Genomic DNA, 17,316 nt, shown 5'->3' with positions numbered 1-17,316 from the left:
AAGGCAAAGGGTATACCAAAACTCTCCTCAGTTTAATGCACGTGCCATTTAAAATTCATTTATTGGGGCACCTGGGTGGCTCAGTCAGGTGAGTGACCAACTCTTGATTTTGGCTCAGGTCATGGTCCCAGGGTCATGAGATCAGGCATTGTGTTGGGGTCTGCACTGAGCATGGAGCCTGCTTAAGGTTTCCTCTCTCTCTCTCTCTCTCTCTCTCTCCCTCCCTCTCTCTCTCTCTATCTCTCTCTCTCCCCCCCCATCTCTCCCTCCCTCTGCCCTTCCCCTGCTCATATGTGCACTCTCTAAAAAAGAAAAAAATCATTTACTAATTTCTTTTCTTTTTCCTGAAGTGGTATTTAATAAAAACTTCAAAAATGATTATCACTCCTGTTGGCCTCTTTTAAGAATTCATTAAAAGACATTGATATTGAAGCTTTCTGACTAGCATCCTTATTTCCCTTCTATTTCTTTGCCAGTAAATTCTTGGATTTTAGGTTAATACGATACTGATACGGCTGTGGTTTGGCACACTGTAATTACATAGTTACTTACAATGGTAATATTATAAGGAATCATTTAAAATTGAACATTTACTTTTTCTTAATGGTGGAAAGAAGTTTGCTTTTGTAATAATGGCGCATGGCAAGAACATGTTTAGTACTATTTACACTCTATCTTGTGTAACGTTACCCGTGGGAAATGGAGTCCAACCCAAATAAATAAATAAACAACACATCATAGTGTTAGAAGTAGAATAATAGAGTGAAGATTGAAAGAGATTATAAGTTTCTTTACAACACTTCACGAAAGAAATTACTAGGCTCGTCATTAAAATCACCTTGTTTTCTTTCCTTCCAAGGCCCTTAATATGTACATTAGGTTTTTCATCGTAGAAAATCTGGAACATCCAGAAGAACATAAAGAATGTACATAGGTCTTAATTATCTCAAGTAATCCCATCATATAGCGATAACCACTGTTAACATTTCAGTTTATAAACTTCCAGTCTATTATATGTATGTATATGTGATTACATTGATATTACATACAATTTGTTTTACATATACATAATTAGCATCGTCTTGTATGCTGTTTTGGTATTTCTTTTTGTCATTATTTATCTACCTTTTCCCCATTAGCCAATAGTCTTCTAAAATAATGAAAAGCATGATTCTGAGGGGGGGTGGACTGTCAAAATATATTCACAGATATGTGAACAACTAGAGGTCACTTAAAAATCAATATCTCTAAGAAAATTAATATGCATACGAGATAGTTGACTTACAAATATTTTTATTAACATAAACTTCTAAAATTCTTCTTAAATTATAAATATTATACTTTGTTCTTTGAGTTACTTAGTAAAATTCTCCTATAAATATATCTCCCACTAAGAGTTTGGTATATACTCCTTTAGTTTTAATGTGCTTTTAAATGACAAATAGTATTTGATCTTATAGATTTACTATAATTTACTCAATTCGCAATGTTGGGCATTTAAGGTATTTACAATATTTCATTATTAGCAGTAAATATATTTTGCAGATCCCTGAAGGTAAATCTTTGACAAAAGATTTCAACAAATCTTTTCAACAAATCATGCTAAATTTATCACATCCTCTCCTTATATACATATCATTATAAAGTCTCATGAATTTACATTCTTAACTTCTTTGAATCTATTTCTTTTTTTTTTTTTCAACGTTTATTTACTTTTGGGACAGAGAGAGACAGAGCATGAACGGGGGAGGGGCAGAGAGAGAGGGAGACACAGAATCCAAAACAGGCTCCAGGCTCTGAGCCATCAGCCCAGAGCCTGACGCGGGGCTCGAACTCACGGACGGCGAGATCGTGACCTGGTTGAAGTCGGACGCTTAACCGACTGCGCCACCCAGGCGCCCCTCATTTTTTTTTTTTAATGTTTTATTTTGGAGAGACCCAGAGATTGTGCGGGCGGGGGTGGGGGTCGGGGAAGGCAGAAAAAGATGGGACAGAGAGAACCCCAAGCAGCCTCGACACCGTCAGGGCAGAGCCCGATGTGGGGTTTGAACTCATCAATCATGAGATCATGACCTGACCCGAAACCAAGAGTTGGAGGCTTAACCGACTGAGCCACCCAGTGCCCCCAAATCCCACTGGTTTTTAAGATAAAAATGGAAGTCTCTGAAAAAAAAAATGTTCGTATTTTTGGGAAGTCAGGATTTATTTTCCATCTTTTGTTAGGAAAGGATGCAAGGCTTTTAGTGAAGACGAAGAAGACTTGCCAGTTGTAACACGAACCATTTGAGGATTGGGATCACATTCTTAAAGAGTAACTAGGATATCTGAAGTAATCCTTGGCCTTGGAATCTAAACACACATTCACTCACGTCATTGGCTCATTTGGGAACCTGTCAAGAGGTTAAGGATTGTTTCCTGTTACTCAAATGTCCCACCTGGCTTTTATACAATTTTATGAACCTTCTAATTCATTTCTTTTAAAACCAGAAGGCCCGTGTCCAGACAGCAGGTCTAACTAACCTTTACAAACATACCCACAGGGAACAGCATCCGCGGGACATAGTTCGTTTATATTTCTCACTCACGAATTTGGCAACAAATGTATGGTTTCTGCTTTCACAGTCATCAATCCTACTTCAAATGTGCCACGTTGTTTCACAGTAAACAGGCTATGAGCTTGATTTTAAAAAGTTGTTTTTTTTTTTTTTAAAGATACGGATCTCAAGCAAGGATTAAGTAAAAATAAGCGAACCAAAGGCACCCAGATTTTTCTACCACAGAAGGGTGAAGGGAAATCTGATCCGTGAAAATGATGGCATTTCAAAATCTAAATGAAGTAGAAAGCTAGGTTTTCTTAAAAAAAATTTTGTAGCAGGGCTAATGGCTATTAAGCGCAAACTTCGTCAGGATCTTGGTTTTCTAACTCCAAAACTGACACGCAACGTTCAAAGCACGCCAAATGATGTACAAAATGAAGTACACGCAAAGTAGAAAATCTAAAACATATTTCTGTATGTCCACACCCTATATCCAGGTGGCAAATAACTTTCCCTTTTCCTCTTTTAATGGATTAGTTAAATTTTTCTTAATTCAGTTTTGGAAAATGGCTGCTCGGAGGGCGAAATTGGCACGCGGGTACAAAACAAGGTCACCAACACGGTCCAATTGGGGCTCACCCCGCCACCAGCGTCTGCGGACCGCCTCGTCCCTCCAGTTGGGAAAATAAAGCGAAGAGGCTCTCAAACACTCGGGGACTAACAGCTCCAGAGGACCTGCGCTCTCAGTTAAACTTTCCTCCAGAAGCTCCCGGGGACTGGTTCCCAGAGCAGTTGACAGTGGGTGGCCCGGGCGGCGTCGGGGGTGGGGTTCAGACCGACTCTGGCTCCGGAAGGTTGACTTTAGCAAGACTCCTCCCTCCTCGGCCCTGAGTGGACTACAAATTAACATAAAACGTGTAAAACATTGACCTCAAGTAACTCTGCAGCATCTTCCGGGACACTTGGAAACTCGGGTACCAGCAAAAGTCGGGGACCAACCAGGCGGCCTCAGCCCCAGTGGGCGGCTGGCGCCACGCCCCGGCCTCCGGCGGCGTGACCCGGAAGTGCTCGGCGGCGGCGGCGGCGGCGGCGGCGGCGGCGGCCGCGACTGCGGCGGGGGCGGGAGCGCGGCCAAACCGGCGCACACGCGCGCGCTCCCCGCGGAACTCCCGCCGGCCGTCCGGCGCTCTCCCGGAGGCGCGCCCGAGCCGCCGCGGCCGCCACCAACATGGCCGAGACGAGCGAGGAGGTGGCGGTGCTGGTGCAGCGGGTAGTGAAGGACATCACCAACGCCTTCAGGAGGAATCCGCACATGTGAGTCGGGCGCCGGCGGCGCCGCCGCCTCGGTCGCCCCCGGGGGTCTTCGGGGGCGGGCAGGGGCGGAGCCGAGCCGCGAGCTGATATCTAAGGGGCAGGTCCCGGCCCGCGCGCCCCTCGCCGGAGGGGACCGAGCGAGGTCGGGGCCGGAGTGTTGGCGGCCGCCGCAGGGCCCGCTTGCCGCTACCGGAACGCGGTCGCGGGCGAGTCCCTAGAAGTGACCTCGGAAAATCAAAACGGAGCGACTTTTTTCGCCCTCCTTCCCACCCCTTCCCTTGGAGTTCTTGCAACTCGAAGGACTTCACCCGTGTGTCCACATCCTGCATCCGCGTAAGGTACACGGGCACACACAATGTTGCTCTGTAGATGCTTTGTAAATACAACTCTTTGAGGTTCGTCCCGGACCGATGGTAAGGGGGGGGGGGCAGTGTCACCGATCGTCTTATTTTCAGGGGACCAGAAAACCCTCAGCTTCCTAGCCAAAGGTAGTTTGAGGCTGCTTTTGACTTTCGCCTCACTTGTCCCAAGGTTGTGGAAGGACTCGGATGAAACATCCTGCTTTGAAGGTGATCAGGGCATTTTCAGGAGTGTAGCTTGGGTAGGTGTCGGATGGGTCTGGTGTAAAGCGGATGAAAACTTGACACTTTGTAGCGTTAGCTGATTCATAGTTACAGGGAACATAGTCACTCTGTTCTTATCCTGACACTGCTGCCCTCTTGAAGTAGGACACCACAGGGCTGACACATGTATCGTTCCCTCCTTCCTTTTCATGGTACTTGGAGTACTCTGGGAAGATACTAGAAGACACTGTATTCTTTCTGACACTTCTGCTTTCATGTAACGAGCGAAAAAGGAAGCTAATAAAAGAAATGTCTACAGTATACAGAAGAGTCGGGAGAAGCAAGAGTGTTTAATTACCACCCTTCTCTCGTTGCCCCCTCCCCTACCAAAAGAAAGAGTCATGGAATCCAGTTGTATATTACTGTATTTTCACTTTTTCTAATTGTGGGGTTTTTCTTTTAATATTTTATTTCTTTTAAGTTTATTTATTTTGAGAGAGACAGAGAGCACACATACGCATGAGTTGGGGAGGGGCAGAGAGAGAGGGTGAGAGAGAGAGAATCCACAGCAGGCTCCACACTGTCAGCGCAGAAGCTAGTCCGGGACTTGAACCTATGAACCATGAGATCGTGACCTGAGCTGAAACCAAGAGTTGGATGCTTAACCCACTGAGCCACCCAGGCTCCCCTAATAATTTATTTTTTAAACTGGAACACATGAATACTTACTCTTTTTAAGCCTTTTAAGCCCGACACCCTTAAGCTTTTCTGCCTAAAGAAGGTAGCAGACCTACATCTAAATGATGCTTCTAGAAATTAAGAAGCCCTCAGATGTCTTGCTCCCTTGTGGCACACAATTGGAGACCGTAACAGCGCCTCATTAAAAACAAAAGGCTGCTGGCCTCAGAACGCACCTGCTGCCTCTGACAGCGTCCACTTCCTTTCCCCTTGTGACTGCTGCCTTTTTTTGAGGGAGTGTTGGGAATGATCTCCTGGCAGTCACCATAGTGGGTCCTGGGTCTTCTGAAGAATGCTTTGATGCCTTGTATATCAGTCTTTCAGTCCCTTTTCGTGAATGAGAGCTTGGGTGTAAATAAGAGACAACCTCAAAAAAAAAAAAAAAGTTGGATAAGTGAAGGGCCTCTTTTCTCATCAATGATGTTGTTTTTCTTGAAGAAATTATAGCAGATATTAGAAAGAAGTCTAACAAGTACAGTAGTTTCTCTTCTCTGCGGTGGATTTAAAAAGCACATCGGTGTTTTATATTTGAAGAAACTGAGATTGAGTGTTCACTGGCTTGGTGGGTTGAGACAGTGCAGTTTGGAGCACATCTCGTTCTTCTGGGTCCTATTTACTGAAACTCATTAAGGACTTTTATGCCCCCCAATCTTATTTTTAATGGTGAAATCTCATTAATACGTTTCTATCAGTGCCAGATTTAATATTATCAATGAACACTTAGATCATTCAAGATTTAATAGTTTGAAATAAGTTGAGCATTTGAAATAATTTGAGATGATGATACATACTATAGGCCTGAAGAATTGAAATAACTCATTGCTTAATATTAATCCTCAGCTATTTTTTAGTATATGTTTCCTACAATAATGATATTTTCAGTAGTATTACTGCGCAGATTCTTTCAGAATGTTTGATTTGGATTTTTCAAAATTGCCTGTACTTCTTCCTGTAATCTATCCCTCTTACTTCCAAAATAAACAGGCTGTATTTCTGGTTAAGGGGGGGGGGGGGGGGGGAAGGCATTGTTTATCTTGAAAGTTAGTACCTAACTATATGTTTCCGTATTACCAAGAAAAGTTTTTCTCTTTACTTTCTGTTTTCTTTTTTCTTCAAACACAAGATAGTTTGTAATTTTATTCGACAACATCCACTCCATTAAACATACTGACTTTGTTTCTGTAAGAATGCTTCCCAGGAGGAGTCGAACATGCATTGGTTAAGATGTAGATTTTGTTACAGTTGGATGTGGATAGGTTACCCCCTGTTAACCTCAGTTTCCTCTTGATTTGGTGAGGTTGATGAGAACACAGGAAAATCACCTCACGCTGTGTCTGGCCCTTATCTGCCACTTGGTAGATACTAGATTTAACCTGAATTTCCGTATTCCTCAGAAAACTGTACTGGCCAACTGAATGATGAATGTGAGGTACTTCATAAACTGAAAAATACCATAGAAATGTTATTTGTATGGTTGACTCTTAGAGAATACCACTGGAAAACTGCTGAAGGCTTGACCCAGGGATTAACAATAGTTTAATGTATAGACCTTTGCTAACGTGGAAGACAGATGTTTATGGTGTAATTAGGGTCATGTCAAAGGTTTCTTATCTACTGAGTTATTTTTTTTTTATTAATCTTTAAAATATTTATTGAACTCTCACTGTTTATGAGATGCTGTAGGTAGTATCCTCATGGTATAGATAGGAAGAAGTATAAAATAAAGTTCTCATACTCAAGGCACAGAAATATCTATGATGGTGGAATTGCCCCGTTTCTGTGCTGTCCAGTGTGGTAGTCACTAGCCATGTGTAACTATAAAATGTTTCAAGTGTGGCTAATGTGCATGAGGAACTGAATTTTAAATGGTGTTTAATGCCGTTTGACTTACCCATGGGTCGTATGTGCTCAGTAACCACTGTATTGCACAATGTAGCTCTAGATAGAGATGAAGACCCACCTGCGTGAATAGTCAATTAGGATTTACGGCAGAGCAGTTAGTGGTAAAGGCTGGGCTAGCAGCATGGGGAGCAAGTGCTGTGTGAGTGTTTTAGACGTAGAAGGAAGGCTTCGTATGTCTAGGCCAAGGGCCTTAGGGGAGGTGGGCTTTGAGCTGAACTTTGAAGGCTGGCAGGATTTATAGTTTCAGAGAAGGAGCCACCTCCACATGGAACTGGAAATTAACCTGAAGCAGCAAGATGTGATAGAAAAGATACGGTAGAGTCAAATTATGGAAGTCCTTGACTTAATTTCTTGCATTCCATGTATGCATTCAGCAAAAGAGCACCTGTATTTCACAGATAGAATTCCAGCCCCTGGGTGTGCAGGTCTAGGAGTGGGGTGAAGGTTGGTGAACATATCACACATGGTCCTTAGCCCAGTGGAACAAATCACACAGATTATAGGAAGAGCCTGAAAGAAGAAGTATATTTGAAAGAATAATAACAGAGGGGACTAATTTATATTTGGAGCTCAAGATAGTTCTTTTGAGGAAATAGCAATTAAATTGAGACATGAGGGATAGATAAGAGCTGGGTCAGGGAAAATACACTGCATCGGCAGTGGAGAGGCCCCAGTGGAAATTTTTGAGTAATGGAGTAGTAAGGAAAGGCAAATCTGTAAGTTGAGCTGAAGAGTAGGAAACCACAATCCTAATTGTCTTTTTACACTTGATTTTTTATGTGTTTATTTAAATAATAGTATAGTTGTAAAAGTTTGAATTTGAATCTTGGCTTATCAGTTAGTACCTGGGTAGACTTAGACAAGACTGTTTATAAAGAAGGGTTAAAATTTCCGCTTTTTGAGATTATTGTATGAAACAAATGAAATAGTTTATGTAAAACCAAACACAGAGCAGTACACATAATGAACACTCAATAAACAATAACAATTTATGTAGCTGTTTTAAAAATAAGTCCAGTAAGTGATATGTGAAATTAGTACTCTTTAGAATTGAGAAAGCCTATGAAGTTTCTGAAACATCTTGATTTAATCACTGGTAGTTTTAATTGTCTATATGAAAGGGTTAGCTATTTCACTAACTCTCCTATTTCGTCATTTAGGAAGGATTTCCAGGGTAAAGAAATAACAAAATGACTATTAGATTAAGAAGATTTGTACCGTTTCCAGAATCCTTGGGCTTGTTTTCTGTGTGGTCGCTCCATGTTACAGGATCAGTTTAGTATTTGGGGACCGTTCTTCCCACATAAAAGGGAAACTGGGTGATACTACTTTTGAAAATAATATGTGGGCCTGCTCTAATTGAGGGTGTTTCTAAAAAGTGCAGACAAGAGAAGCTGTCCAAACATCAGGAACAAAGTCAGTGTCCGTGTTATATGAACCTTGAACTTCATCTGGAAGCCAGTGGATCCCCATTGTGAAGTGAAGCACTTAGAAAGCTGTACCATGCTGTGGATGATCTTTTCAAGTAAATATGTTGGTACATTCCATTTTGCTCTTTTTTTGGAGCAGCCTTCGAAGGTAACCTAAAAAGTGAGCTTCGCGGTATCTCTTTAGTATTAGAACTTTTTCACCATTCCAAACCTTCCTGTCTTTAAAAATCCTATGACGTTGGTTACACAGGTGTTGAGTGTGCTTGTTAAACACCAGGAATCTAAATTGCCAGAAACCTGAAAAAGACTGGAATTTGGTGGTGGTGAAAGAGTCAGAGATTTCTCTTATAACATTATTTCACAAAGAAGTAACTGGAGTTGTATTTAATATTTATAGCACATTCATTGCAACCATTTATATTAATATATAAAAATTAATTATGTAGGAAAATGTTTAATGTGAACTGTTGTTTTTAAAGAGGATTATAGCAGAGTATGCCCACTATAATCCCACTTCTGTGAAACATTTAGAAAAAAAGGATGCATTCCCAAACAGTAGTGTAGAGGGATGACAAAAGACTTTTAGTTTATTTTTTGCCCCCGAGTTTTCTAACTTTTCTTGAGTATGAAATTAGAATTTAAATAGCCAGAAATCTTCCCAGAAATCTGGAAGGAATTAATCTAAATTCTGCCTGCTTTCACTGATGTTTTTATCATTAGCATCATGGGTTCTGGGCTAACTATTAAGAGATCCAGATTTTTAACTTAGCATTAGCAACGTGACCTTGGGTGATCATCTTAACCTCAGTGGACCTCAGTTTCCTTGTCTGAAAAAATGACATACTGGGGGAATGAGGTCCCTTCCAATTTTAAAATGATTCTGGAATCCTATTCCAAATTGTCTGAAAAAAAAAAAAGTGGACTATGACCTCAGGGACTCAGCATAGAAGAAGTCTGAAGTCAAACACACTGTTACTTGGAAGCTTACTGACCTACCTATCTTTCTAAAGTACATGTTATATTTTTAGAAAGCAGCAAAGCACTGTATTTTAGGGTCAAATAATGACAAAGGCTTAACTTTTTTGCTTCAGCTTCCCATCTGTTAATCGAGAAACTTTTCTCTTTGGCCTCAGGCTCTACTGAATTAAAGATACTACACTTCATCTTTGCCTGTCACTTTATAGCTTACCACATACTTTACCTTGTGTTTGCTTTTCCTAGCAGGCGTTGTTATTCCTGTATTGCAGATAAGGGTACTGATGACCAGTGACTTGCCACATTCACATTGGACTTTTAGACCAGAGGGTAGGGAGAACCCTGGACCTTGGAAGATTGAGTGCTTTTGCGACCTCTCTTTTAATGTTCGCTCCCCCGATGTAGCCATTTTCATTCTCCTTACATGAGAATAACTGTCAGGTTTCTCAGTCAGAATGTGAAAGCTGAATGAGACCTAGCAGTCCATTTCCCTTAGAGATGTAATGCAATTCCACCATTTTACAAATGAGGAAAAGTGAGGTCCTTAGAGGCCAAATGAAAACTAGGACTTAGGCCCTCTGCATTGGAAGGAAATCAGGGACACCTGAGTGGCTCAGTCGGTTGAGTGTCTGACTTTGGCTCGGGTCATGATCTCGGGGTTTGTGAGTCCGAGCCCCGCGTCTTCGGGCTCTGTGCTGACAGCTCAGAGCCTGGAGCCTGCTTCGGATTCTGGGTCTCTCCATCTCTCGGCCCCTCCCCTGCTCATGTTCTGCCTCTCTCTGTCTCTCAAAAATAAATCAATGTCAAAAATTTTTTTTAAAAAAGAAGGAAATCAGATATAATGTTCTTTTGGAGAGTCAAGAAGTGATATTCTTTGAAAACGATTGATTTGAATGTTATTCCTCAAGTTCACAATAACCAGCCTTTCGGCGGCAGTTACTGTGCGTCTGCAGTATCAGGGCATTCTTGTTTTTAAAAATTATTTCCTGGGAGAATGGTACCCAACTAAAGAAGTGTGTTTTTTTATTTGTGCAAATGGCTCTGTCCTTTCATTTAGGTACTGGATTATAAATTGGGCATTTTACTTTTGGTATAAATAATGAGCAAGGCAGGTTTTTACATGGCGAATTTAACACCCCCCCCAAATGTACTCAGAATATAGGATTCTTTTATTCCTGTTACTCTGGCATTTGTACTGTTGACTTCTGCAGTTCTTTGAAGTGTTGTAAGTGGTTATTAGATCTCAGAGATCAGACTTCCTTAAAATAATGATGGTGAGTTTATTTTGTTTTACTGTAATTCTAGTTTAATTTTTAAATGTTCTACTTTATATAGTAAAACCTGAAAACCAGAAAATGCCGGAGATTCAGCCACGTATTAGGGATAGCTCTGGATGTGGCTAGTTATCCTAATAGCGGATTAGGTAGATTTTACATTAACCAAACACAAATGCAAAGCATTTTTGAATACTGGGTGAGGAGCTCAGGTGTGCTCTCGGCATTGCTTTAGTTCTTCTCACAGCACTTTCTTTATACCACTGGAATGGCACAGTGGTAACATTTTATTATAGATATTGATACCACTTCCATCAAAACTGTCAGCCCTATGAAGTCTGGGTCCACCTTGTTTTATTCATTTTTGCATTTTCAGAACCTAACACAGTACCCAGTATCAGAAAATGTTTAAATAGTTCCGACGTCGTATATCAGCACACTTCTGAATCAACTGGGCCAGTGGTCAGGACAAAAAAAGCCTTAGGTCTCAAAATCTACCTTAAGTTAAATCACCTTGAAAGAATGGTTAGTAACTTAACCCGTAGAGTACCCTTGTTTCTTGATGTATCCCTCTGTCCTTAAGGAAGCGATCAGTAGAAAGTAGCGTACCTCTGTGCTCCGCTCTCTGGTTTAGAGTTTCCAGGAAGGATTTTATTTTAGTTCCATAGCCTCCCGCCAGTTTAACAAAAAAAGAGGGCTTTTCTTATAACCTGTAATTGAACATGTTTCCCCTCTTGCATCTATCATACTACTCTGTTCTTGGTCGGGGAATCCCAGGGACATAATAGATAATGTCATACATATCTATTTGTAATTCTAGTTTAATTTTTAAATTAAAATGAAAACCAGTTTTCTATTTTTTAATGTAGCCAGTTATCATAACTTGTTTATAGTTGAAAGGCATGTGCAGGTTTTGCAAAACCATTTTTATGCTTGCTGGTTCATTTCCTATGTAAGTCAGCGGCTGTACATTCTGTTTATTAAATCTCCACCTCAAATGTAAATTTTCAACTAAGTTGAAGTGGTTTGAAAGAAGATGCCACCTTAAATGCAAATGATCAGATTCTAAAATGTATTTTCTGTTTCAGCAACATTTATCAGTGTGTTTATTTTTTTTTTTATTAATAACGTATAAAAGATCATAAGAAGAGGCCCACAGTCTTATTGACAAGATAATGTCTTTTGATAATTTGTGTCTGCTCATACATTATTAGGCAACCCACAAGTACATTTGTTGACATTTTTAAAAAATAGAAATGATACATTCAAATGATTAGGAAATTTAAACTGTATAAAAATAAAATTCTTTGTCCCCAAATTTCTTGGGATTCTTCTTCTAAAAAGATATATATATAAAAGGCTTTGTGCCATACACTGTTGGGCATTTTGCTCTTCTTCTGGTTTCACAGATCTTGGCATCCTTTCCAAACCAGTGTATGCCAGTCTGCCTCATTTTTGTACATCTCTACCACATGGATAAGCCACGTTCTTCTGTCTTATGCTGACACAATTTAGATTGTTTGCAATTGTGTTGCAATGTTGCAATAAACATCCCATTGATATACTTTGGCCTAGGATAACTTCTGAGCAGTGGAATCACTGGGGGTCAAGAGTACGTGCAGTTTAAAATTTTGAAAGATGTTTTCATATTTCCATCCAAAGATTAGACCAGTTTTCATTTCTGTCGATGGGGAGTGAGCATACTAATTTTCCTGTACTATAGTCTGTATTAAAAACTTTTTTTTTTTAGTGCCTACTAATCCAGCAAGTGAGCTAAATACTATTTTTAAGAGAGGGAAATATGTTGCTTTTCTTTTTAATACTCTGGGGGATTTGAAAAGCTAGCAGTCTTCTCTTTAATTCTTCTTTATGTTTTACATATTCAGAGATGAGATTGGTCTGATCCCATGTCCTGAAGCAAGGTATAACCGGAGTCCCATAGTCCTGGTGGAAAACAAACTTGGTGTGGAAAGCTGGTGTGTCAAGTTCCTCCTACCGTATGTCCACAACAAGCTCCTTTTGTACAGAACAAGAAAGCAATGGCTAAACAAAGATGGTAAGTATGAACTCTGTCCTCTTCTTTTGTTTTTTAGAAACAGCATGGAATACCAGGCGAAGAACCCTTTTTGGGTGTTGGCATTCCTAGATTTGGGTTCTGGCTCTTTCCTTCACTGCCTGGGCAGCAGCTTATCAAATGAGGAGTTTGGACCCATCAGTAGTTTTCAAATGTTGCATCGAAAGTGCTACAGGACTCTGGGCCACCTACTGCAACCTGGGCAGTAAATCAGAGGAGTTCTGATTTTACCTGTTTATACATCAGGGCTGTTTGTAAAATTTTATTTGAAGAAAACATCCTGTGGTAAAGAAGTTTGAAAAGTACTAAGGAAGACTAGTACAAGCTCAGGTTCTCGGGTGGTAATCCTTTAGTAACTCTGTGAGCACTAGAACTCATTTTGGGGGCAGACCAAATGAGATAACGGAGGTGTGTTGGTGGTAGTTATACTGTGAACCAGCTCAGTGATTTATGGAGGTGGTCTTGTGCTTTGAATCCCATTTGAGCTTCGGCCCTCTGTATCCTGTTCTTGTGCTGATAGAAGCAAAAGAAAACGGTCCCAGAATTCACTTCTTTTGCTCCTCTGAGACAGTTCTTTGCTGCATGGGACACTCTCTGTTCATCCTGCCTGGTCTCTTTTCCTAGCTTTCCCCCATATGTGACATTAAGCCTCCATGTGCACAAATCCCCTTTACTTTTTAGGTTTAAAAAAAAAAAAGAGTCATCCAAGACCGTGTTCTCGACTGTTTTTATGAAGCTGCCCCTTTCTGTATAGAGTGGTACCTTCCCCTTTCCAATACAGCGGTACCTTCAGAAGTGCTCAATATGCCTGGAGGCTAATTTTGAATAAGAACTTTGTTTCCTGGAGAATTTTAATTACCAGCTTGGTAGCCATTACCATGAGCCTACTCATACCAGAGGCTCTTCTAAGTACTGTGGGGATAAAGAGGTGAGTAATACATGTTCCCTTTATGCAAGAAGCTTACAGTCGGGTGAAAAACAGCCTCCTTGTGGAATGTTGCCAAAGGTATGACATACTGATTTCCTTGTATTCCTCTCAGCCTCATCCTTAAAGGACTGTCCCAATAGCCCTTTTCTCTGTTTAGACCAATAGAAGAGGAATCTGATTTGAAGATTTAATGTGAAATAGTTTGAGTTTTCTTGTGTTGACTCAATTAGTCCTCTGATACATTTTTCTTACTGTTAAGGCTCTGCCTAAGTTTATGGCATAGTTGAGGTTTGTGGCATAAGCGTAATGGTCTGAGTTCAGGCATAAATTGAAAGGTAAGGGTATTTATCAGTTGTTGGGCCCTATTTCATTCTGCCTTCCATCACCCTAAGTAGATGGATAGCAGGGTTATGAAACCTGTGGTAGCTTTCAGTAACATTAAGGTACAGAATAACACCATGTGAATCCATCCGGTTATTTTTTGCCAACACAGCTGTATTGTGTATGTTCTGACAAACAAAAATGTATAATCGAGCCAATACATAGCTAGCTTGGGGAGAGGGGAGACAGAATGATGCTTGTGTGGTGGAGAAGAAGCAGTCTGAATTTTGAAATGCCAAAGGCTTCTGTTAATGTTGTTTCAGATCATTAGTTTTTGCCGATTCATGTGTGCTGGCCCAGCCTGCCGTCTCCCTGGAGCCTTCCAGGTCCTTCTCTCCGTCTCCCTGTGTCTTGTCTCTCCAGATACTATTGTACTACAGGCTTTGCCACATCTCCTCATGAAGTGAGGAAAGGTCCAAGAGGACCCAGGCAGAATCAAATGGTTAAGCTCATCACACGAATAGCTAGCGTCTAACCTTCGAATTCTGGTGCAACTGTGCATGAGAACAGAACCAACATGACATTATCCTCACCCAGATCCTCATGGAAACAGTTTTGAATTTCACTTTTTTGGTGGGTGGTGACAGCATAGTGTAGTGTGGTATCACACAGTACTCAGGTTGTATATTGTGTTAAGAATAAAAATATGGAAGTGAATTTCTGATAGGACAGGAAAAGATACCTGGTAATACTGACTACCAGAGAATTCTACCAAACTTGTCAACTGAAGCAGTTACTACACAGAGGTGAGTCTTTCTAAAAAAAAAAAAAAAAAAAAAAAAAAAAAAAAAAAAAAAGTAAAAAATGCTAGGAAAAATCAGTTATTTTGTGAAAATGCTGTACCTTTAAAACTGTTTTTGTAGAAAACATACATAAAAAGCACCAAGTGAAGAAAGCTGAAAGAATTTCAGAAATGTCAGTATCTGTGTGAGTGATCAAGCCCAGATCCTAGGCATCGCTGGGGAATGTATTTTGCAGCTGGAGGTGACCTTTATTCTTGGGATACATTTTTTCTTTTTAACCAAACTGAATTCATGCTCTCATTCTTGTGCTGAATTCCTTAAATGTTTGCAAAGCACCTGTACTGGTTAGAGTTCTCTGAAGAAACCACCAGAATATGTTATATATAGAGAGAGATTACTTATGACAAATTAGCTGATAGGATTATGGAGGCTGAGAAGTCCCGCAGTCTGCTTTCTTCAAGCCGGACACCCAGGAAAGCCAGTGGTAAAATTTAGTTTGGGTCAGAAGGCCTCAGATCCAGGGGAGCCAGTGGTTTTAAATGCCAGTCCAAAGGCCACAGGAGATTCGGTGATGTTCCAGCTCAAGCAGACAGGAAGCGAAAAGACAGGACACTAAATACCTCTGAACAGATTGTATGATGCTCACCCACATTGGAAAGGGCAGTCTACTTGATGGAGCCTACCGATTTAAATGCTAAACACCCTCACAGACGCTCAGAAATAATGTTTAAGAGCATTTAACGTGGGCACCCTGTAGCCACTCAGGTTTAACATTAACACCAGAATGAGCCATCACAGCCTCCCTGTTAGTTAGTGCCGGTTTTTAAAAGTCTGCTGCAGTAGTAGCCATATTTGGTCTGGGAGAGGAACAATACTGTAATTCTGATTTTTGAGAAATCTGTGACAGAAACGAAAAGGAAGAGAGAAGTCCCGGCGTTGTGACCGAGTAGAGCTCAGTCCCGCAGTGTGTGTCCAAGGGTGCCCATCCGTCATTTTCCTGTGCTGCTCCCTCTTTCTCACGGCCTCTACCCAGAGCCGCACTCTCTCTTCAACAGCCGTCTTCTGTTCTTCGTGTCTGTCTTCTCGTCCGGACAGATGTAATTATCTCATAGCTGGTCTACCCTGTGTTCAGTCCCTTCTTCTATAATCCATGTTCATGACGCCACTAGCCAGTTGTTTCAAACGATACTTCCCAGCAGCACTTCTTAGAGACACAGTTTGAGGGATGCTTGTCTGAAGTACAGATCTGTGCATCTTCTTTCATGACACCTATGGGTGTCAAGGTGGAGTTCAGACTCCGTGGTGTGGTGTTCAAGGGCATTCACAATCTGTCCCCAGCCTCCATCCCCAGCCTTTTTCCTCTGCTTTACATCCAGCATCGGAGGGTGTAGGTTTGCAGCCCCCAGGCTGAGGCCAGCCCGCAGATAGATTTTGTTTCCGCCTGTAGGATGTTTTTTTCAACTATTTTTCATCTGTTGGATAAACGTTTAAATTCAAGATGAACTTTTAAAGTTAAGATGGAAATCTGGATTTGTTTTCACTTGAAAACGCAGGTACATAAGTTTCTGCACAGCAACAGTTGGCCGGGGCTCATAGCCTCTGCTTTCTCGTGACTGACTCAGCCTGTTCCACTTTGCTGCAGCCTCCTCCTGTCCATCAGACATGGAGGCAGAGTGTCGACGGCTCCTTATCATCAGGTTTGCTTTGCTCTTTTTTTTGACATTCACTCAAACCCTAGAAGCATTAGAATTTGCAGCCATTTGCCATACCTTCCAGCCACAACAGACACTGTTCCATTCTCGGACTTTGCTGTGCACCACTGCCTTATTTCCATGCCTTTGCTGAGGCCAGCTTCATGTCTTATGTTGTCACCATTGTTGTGGTGGGAACACACACCCACACACAGCACACACTTGTGAAGGCTGTTTGACTGCTCCAGGACGTGGTAATTCCTTCTCTGCACTCCCCTGGGGGTCTTTATTCAGACTGCTTGCATAGTAGCAGTTATCACACTTCATTGTCGTTGATTATTTAAAAACATTTTCCCCAGGTAGATTGCGAGTTTGTAAGAAAGAGGGATTATGGCTTGTCTGTCTTTATATACTCAGCACCATTGTGTGTTCAACAGACATTTGTCAAATAAGTAACGAGTTTGGTAAGCGAGAGGTTTTAGCTCAGTCTGGCTATCGATTCGCCGATTGTATTCTGTAATAACAGGGCCTTTCTGGTGTTTACCACATAGTTTTATCTCAAGTGTCTCTTCTTGTGGTAACCTGAAGGTATTTTGGAGGAAGAGATTAGCCCACCTAGTTGGCCTTGGATTTATTTCTAGATGCATGAAAACATATCTCTGTCAGAGACAGTCGTCCATTGCAGCGACCATTACCAGGTGACTCCTGGCTTGGGGCCATTTCTGGAATGTCATTGTGACAGAAAGAATATTGATTTTTCTCTGAC

At 41.2% G+C, this 17,316-nt stretch overlaps 2 protein-coding genes across 3 annotated transcripts in view; one reads left to right on the top strand and one right to left on the bottom strand.

Moving 5' to 3' along the window:
- CFAP95 (cilia and flagella associated protein 95) overlaps positions 1–3,581 on the bottom strand; it is a 229,014-nt gene extending 225,433 nt beyond the window's left edge. For both annotated transcript variants that reach the window (XM_043565854.1, XM_043565853.1), the window contains exon 1: positions 3,468–3,581. The gene's annotated coding sequence lies outside the window, so the exon portion shown is untranslated. The remainder of the gene's footprint in view (positions 1–3,467) is intronic.
- Positions 3,582–3,584: 3 nt separating this feature from the next.
- Positions 3,585–17,316, top strand: part of PTAR1 (protein prenyltransferase alpha subunit repeat containing 1) — a 49,856-nt gene continuing 36,124 nt past the window's right edge. Inside the window, exons 1-2 of the mRNA XM_043565846.1 lie at positions 3,585–3,851; positions 12,620–12,789. Of these exons, the coding sequence (XP_043421781.1) occupies positions 3,766–3,851; positions 12,620–12,789 (256 nt within the window). The 5' untranslated portion in view covers positions 3,585–3,765. The remainder of the gene's footprint in view (positions 3,852–12,619; positions 12,790–17,316) is intronic.

The sequence above is a fragment of the Prionailurus bengalensis genome, chromosome D4 (genome assembly GCF_016509475.1).
Source record: "Prionailurus bengalensis isolate Pbe53 chromosome D4, Fcat_Pben_1.1_paternal_pri, whole genome shotgun sequence".
Taxonomy (NCBI): Eukaryota; Metazoa; Chordata; class Mammalia; order Carnivora; family Felidae; genus Prionailurus; species Prionailurus bengalensis.
This window is presented reverse-complemented; position numbering and strand designations above follow the sequence as displayed.